Genomic DNA, 6,091 nt, shown 5'->3' with positions numbered 1-6,091 from the left:
TACAACGTGCAACACAATATGTTTAGTTTAGTAACTATTGTCTATTCATCAAACATCCCAATCAAATAGGGCTCTGTTAGCTCGGGCTCTGTTAGCTCTGTTAGCTCGGGCTCTGTTAGCTCTGTTAGCTCGGGCTCTGTTAGCTCTGGCTCTGTTAGCTCTGTTAGCTCGGGCTCTGTTAGCTCTGTTAGCTCGGGCTCTGTTAGCTCTGTTAGCTCGGGCTCTGTTAGCTCTGCTAGCTCGGGCTCTGTTAGCTCTGTTAGCTCGGGATCTGTTAGCTCTGTTAGCTCGGGCTCTGTTAGGTCTGTTCGCTCAGGCTCTGTTAGTTCTGTTCGCTCAGGCTCTGTTAGCTCTGTTAGCTCGGGCTCTGTTAGTTCTGTTAGCTCGGGCTCTGTTAGCTCTGTTAGCTCGGGCTCTGTTAGCTCTGTTAGCTCGGGCTCTGTTAGCTCTGGCTCTGTTAGCTCTGTTAGCTCGGGCTCTGTTAGCTCTGTTAGCTCGGGCTCTGTTAGCTCTGTTAGCTCGGGCTCTGTTAGCTCTGCTAGCTCGGGCTCTGTTAGCTCTGTTAGCTCGGGATCTGTTAGCTCTGTTAGCTCGGGCTCTGTTAGGTCTGTTCGCTCAGGCTCTGTTAGTTCTGTTCGCTCAGGCTCTGTTAGCTCTGTTAGCTCGGGCTCTGTTAGTTCTGTTAGCTCGGGCTCTGTTAGCTCTGTTAGCTCGGGCTCTGTTAGTTCTGTTAGCTCGGGCTTTGTTAGTTCTGTTAGCTCGGGCTCTGTTAGTTCTGTTAGCTCAGACTCTGTTAGCCTGTTAGCTCGGGCTCTGTTAGTTCTGTTAGCTCGGGCTTTGTTAGTTCTGTTAGCTCGGGCTCTGTTAGCTCTGTTAGCTCAGACTCTGTTAGCCTGTTAGCTCGGGCTCTGTTAGCTCTGTTAGCTCGGGCTCTGTTAGCTCTGTTAGCTCGGGCTCTGTCAGCTCGGGCGCTGTCAGCTCGGGCTCTGTTAGCTGGGGCTCTGTTAGCTCGGGTTCTGTTAGCTTGGGCTCTGTTAGCCTGTTAGCTTGGGGTCTGTTAGCCTGTTAGCTCGGGTTTCTTGGACTCGTTTGAGCCTTTTCTCTCTGAAATGTTCCCTCACGATGGTCTCTTTGTGGCGCAGGATGAGCCGCCCGTCTCTGTCGTACGGTGAAGCGGTGCAGTACGCCATCGAGAACGTGTCGTGGCTCCGGAGACACTCTCAATGGGGAAAGTAAGTCTGAATCCGCCTGATGTCTGACCGTTACGGCGCTCACACTCGCTCACACTCTTGAGTATGTCACAGTTTACCGGTAAAACCAATGCTAGAGCCTGTTTCTGATCATGGTAATCATCATCTGGACACGACAGACTCTAAAACACGTACAAAAGACGGAGACGGAATAACGAATAACGAAGCGTGACGTGTTTAATGCGTCTTTTTCTGTCGTTTAGGAGAATCGTGAATGTGTTTCTGATCATAACTCAGCTGGGATTCTGCTGCGTCTACTTCGTTTTCCTCAGCGACAACATCAAACAGGTGAGACCCCCGAGCGTGTCTACAGCTGGCTTTAAAGCGCCCCCTACAGGTCAGATGACTCATTGAACTAAACCGCAGATAAGATAAATATATTTAGAATTTTGCTAAAAAATATAAAAATGTTATCACAGAATTGCAAATGTTTTAGGTTTACAATTTCACTTCCTGTTTGTAATTGATGACATCACTCTAGGAAATTACCCAGCAAACACTGGAATAAAACTCGTCATTTTTTATTTGACAAATAAAAATATATGAGAGCGACTTTATTTTGTTCAATTAATGTTTAAAGAGTCAAAAAAGTTGTTTCTTCTGTGTAAATTCTGCATAAACTTTGACTGAATGAGTGTCCCTGGTGTGACGTCACTTCCTGTCCATTTTCTACATATTTTTCAACGTTTTCTCCACAAATACCTGCTCGATTGGTGTAAAACTATCATTTATATGTACGACCGGTATAAATACACAGAATAAAGTCATATTAATGGTTGGATCCCTCATTTAAATAAAAAAAACAGCCCCCACAAACATCCCCCCAGTTTGGCCCGGTTCTCGTAGTTTATCATTTTATTTCGTGATCAGAAATAATAACTAACAAAGAAGTGAAAAGTAAAGTAAAAAGACAAGAACAACACCTTTTTAAATAGTATATTAAATCGTTACTGTCATTTCTCCTGGTCGAGACACTGCAGTAAACCTCATCTTTGCTGTTCTTTTGGAGCCTTATTTAAAAAGACTTAGAACTAAATATTCCTCACAAAAAACTCAGAATATTGAAATATACAACACTTTTTAATGTTTATTTACTGCCAGCATCAGTAGATCTATTCTAGTCACACATTAAAGGACACTTACTCTTCATAAATGTGCTTTTTCTGAGCGTTCAACCCTGTTCTTTAATTGTTCCTCATTAAAACCCTGGAGAAGCATTTAGCTTCACACTAGCTTCAACCGCAAACCGCCGCTACAGACCATATAAGGACGTCCTCTGTTCACTATGACCGTAACTGTACATAAAGTATTTCTGTGAAAGTTAGTCATCATTGGAAGAAAGAAGAACAGAAAAGAAAAGCACAAACAAAAAATCAACAAAAAAGACTTCTTGCAGTGTGTGTTTTTGTAGTTTGCTTGGGTTTCCACCAGAGGGCGCTGTCTGCCTGGTCCACTCTCCAAACGCAATGGAAATACTTAATCTAGTTTAGTTTAGATTTTTTCGCAGTTTACAATGTGTTTTTTGTACTTAAATGTTGTATTTACTCCAGGAAAGTGATTCATATTCTTTTTACAGTGGTACATAAATAAAAAGTACAAAATCAACTCTAAAGTTGCAGTGGTATAATTTATTAACTTTTGACAGTTTTAGTTTGGCCGTATTAGAACAAATATGTATGTGAGAGAGTAAATGACGGCTGATGAGGATAATCTGGAATAAAATCAACCTTTTTCAACGTTTTCATTGTAAATAAAGTCAATTATTTATGTTTTATTTAGTTGCGACATCGATTATTGCAAAATTAATAGTTTTGGGACATCTTGTGCGTCCCGAATGATCCTATATTCATAAGACTCACTTTGTTCACTGCGATGTTCTATATTGAAAGATTTGTGTGTTAATGATTAAATATCAGTTCTTTTCATTCTTTAAGTGACTGTGGTAAAACATCTGGACAACCGAGGAAACGTTCACATTATTTCACATTATTGTGACGACGTTTATTGTAAATTATGAACACGAGATAATTTCCTCGTTTGTCGCTTCAACGAAGCCTGAAACTTCCACCTGCTCAAAACCTGCTCGAAAACGGGACTAAACCAGGTCTAAACGAGGTCTACCCCAGGTCTAGACCGGGACTAAACCGGGACTAAACCAGGTCTAGACCGGGACTAAACCAGGTAAACCAGGTCTAAACCAGGTCTAGAGCAGGACTAAAGCAGGACTAAAGCAGGTCCAAACCAGGTCCAAACCAGGTCCAAACCAGGTCCAAACCAAGCAGGTCTAAAGCATGTCTAAACCAGGTCCAAAGCAGGTCCAAAGCAGGTCCAAAGCAGGTCTAAAGCAGGACTAAAGCAGGACTAAAGCAGGACTAAAGCAGGACTAAAGCAGGTCTAAAGCAGGACTAAAGTGGGTCTAAACCAAAGTTCTGGTCTGATTTGTCTCTCAGGTGGTAGAAGCCGCTAACACGACCTCGTGGAGCTGCGAGCTGAACTTCACTAACCAGACGAGCGTGCTGGTGCCCAGCTTGGACTCTCGTCTCTACATGTTGTGTTTTCTGCCCTTCATCGTGCTCCTCGTCTTCACCCGGAACCTCAAGTACCTGGCTCCTCTGTCGCTGGTGGCAAACCTGGCCATGACCGCCAGCCTGGTCCTCATCTACTTCTACTCCCTCACGGTGAGCCGGGGTTTGTCCAGGGGGTGTGTCCAGGGGGTGTGTCCAGGGGGTGTGTCCAGGGGGTGTGTCCAGGGGGTGTGTCCAGGGGGGCGTCCACGGGGGCGTCTCCGGAATGTAGAAAAAAGCACTTTAAATATAGAAATAAATACATTAAACATAAAAATATCGAAAGAAGCACGTCAAATATAAAAATGGCATGTTAAATATACAAATGAAAAATGAGCACGTGAAATATAAAATAAGCACGTCTAATATTCAAATATTAAAATAAGCATGTTAAGCATTAAAATAAGCGCATTGAACATTAAAATAAGAAGTCGTGCACTCAGTCGTACACTCAGTCGTGCACTCAGTCGTGCACTCAGTCGTACACTCAGTCGTGCACTCAGTCGTGCACTCAGTCGTGCACTCAGTCGTACACTCAGTCGTACACTCAGTCGTGCACTCAGTCGTACACTCAGTCGTGCACTCAGTCGTACACTCAGTCGTGCACTCAGTCGTACACTCAGTCGTGCACTCAGTCGTGCACTCAGTCGTGCGTACACTCAGTCGTGCACTCAGTCGTGCACTCAGTCGTACACTCAGTCGTGCACTCAGTCGTGCGTACACTCAGTCGTGCACTCAGTCGTACACTCAGTCGTACACTCAGTCGTACACTCAGTCGTGCACTCAGTCGTACACTCAGTCGTGCACTCAGTCGTACACTCAGTCGTGCACTCAGTCGTGCACTCAGTCGTGCGTACACTCAGTCGTGCACTCAGTCGTGCACTCAGTCGTACACTCAGTCGTGCACTCAGTCGTACACTCAGTCGTGCACTCTGTCGTGCACTCAGTCGTGCGTACACTCAGTCGTACACTCAGTCGTGCACTCAGTCGTGCACTCAGTCGTACACTCAGTCGTGCACTCAGTCGTACACTCAGTCGTACACTCAGTCGTGCACTCAGTCGTGCACTCAGTCGTGCACTCAGTCGTGCACTCAGTCGTGCACTCAGTCGTGCACTCAGTCGTGCACTCAGTCGTACACTCAGTCGTACATTCTGTCGTACACTCAGTCGTGCGTACACTCAGTCGTGCGTACACTCAGTCGTGCACTCAGTCGTACATTCAGTCGTACACTCAGTCGTGCACTCAGTCGTACACTCAGTCGTGCACTCAGTCGTGCACTCAGTCGTGCACTCAGTCGTACACTCAGTCGTGCACTCAGTCGTACACTCAGTCGTGCACTCAGTCGTCGTGCACTCAGTCGTGCACTCAGTCGTACATTCTGTCGTACACTCAGTCGTACACTCAGTCGTACATTCTGTCGTACACTCAGTCGTGCGTACACTCAGTCGTACACTCAGTCGTACACTCAGTTGTGCACTCAGTCGTACACTCAGTCGTGCACTCTGTCGTACACTCAGTCGTGCGTACACTCAGTCGTGCACTCAGTCGTGCACTCAGTCGTGCACTCAGTCGTCGTGCACTCAGTCGTGCACTCTGTCGTACACTCAGTCGTGCACTCTGTCGTACACTCAGTCGTGCACTCAGTCGTACACTCAGTCGTGCACTCAGTCGTACACTCAGTCGTGCACTCAGTCGTGCACTCTGTCGTACACTCAGTCGTGCGTACACTCAGTCGTGCACTCTGTCGTACACTCAGTCGTGCGTACACTCAGTCGTGCACTCAGTCGTGCACTCAGTCGTGCACTCAGTCGTGCACTCAGTCGTACATTCAGTCGTACACTCAGTCGTCGTGCACTCAGTCGTGCACTCAGTCGTGCGTACACTCAGTCGTGCACTCAGTCGTGCACTCAGTCGTACACTCAGTCGTGCACTCAGTCGTACACTCAGTCGTGCACTCTGTCGTGCACTCAGTCGTGCGTACACTCAGTCGTGCACTCAGTCGTGCACTCAGTCGTGCACTCAGTCGTACACTCAGTCGTGCACTCAGTCGTACACTCAGTCGTACACTCAGTCGTACACTCAGTCGTGCACTCAGTCGTACACTCAGTCGTGCACTCAGTCGTGCACTCAGTCGTACACTCAGTCGTGCACTCTGTCGTGCACTCAGTCGTACACTCAGTCGTGCACTCAGTCGTACACTCAGTCGTACACTCAGTCGTACACTCAGTCGTGCACTCAGTCGTACATTCAGTCGTACACTCAGTCGTGCACTCAGT

General features: G+C 46.7%; 1 protein-coding gene across 1 annotated transcript in view; it reads left to right on the top strand.

Moving 5' to 3' along the window:
- Nucleotides 1-6,091, top strand: part of slc36a1 (solute carrier family 36 member 1) — a 47,426-nt gene that overhangs the window by 21,061 nt on the left and 20,274 nt on the right. Inside the window, exons 6-8 of the mRNA XM_072440027.1 lie at nucleotides 1,143-1,232; nucleotides 1,454-1,538; nucleotides 3,701-3,928. Of these exons, the coding sequence (XP_072296128.1) occupies nucleotides 1,143-1,232; nucleotides 1,454-1,538; nucleotides 3,701-3,928 (403 nt within the window). The remainder of the gene's footprint in view (nucleotides 1-1,142; nucleotides 1,233-1,453; nucleotides 1,539-3,700; nucleotides 3,929-6,091) is intronic.

Source organism: Eucyclogobius newberryi, unplaced genomic scaffold, assembly GCF_026437365.1.
Source record: "Eucyclogobius newberryi isolate DKJ021-1_F unplaced genomic scaffold, fEucNew1.0.hap1 SCAF_11, whole genome shotgun sequence".
NCBI classification, from domain to species: domain Eukaryota; kingdom Metazoa; phylum Chordata; class Actinopteri; order Gobiiformes; family Gobiidae; genus Eucyclogobius; species Eucyclogobius newberryi.
Note: the sequence above shows the minus strand (reverse complement) of the source record. Positions and strands in the feature narration are given on the sequence as shown.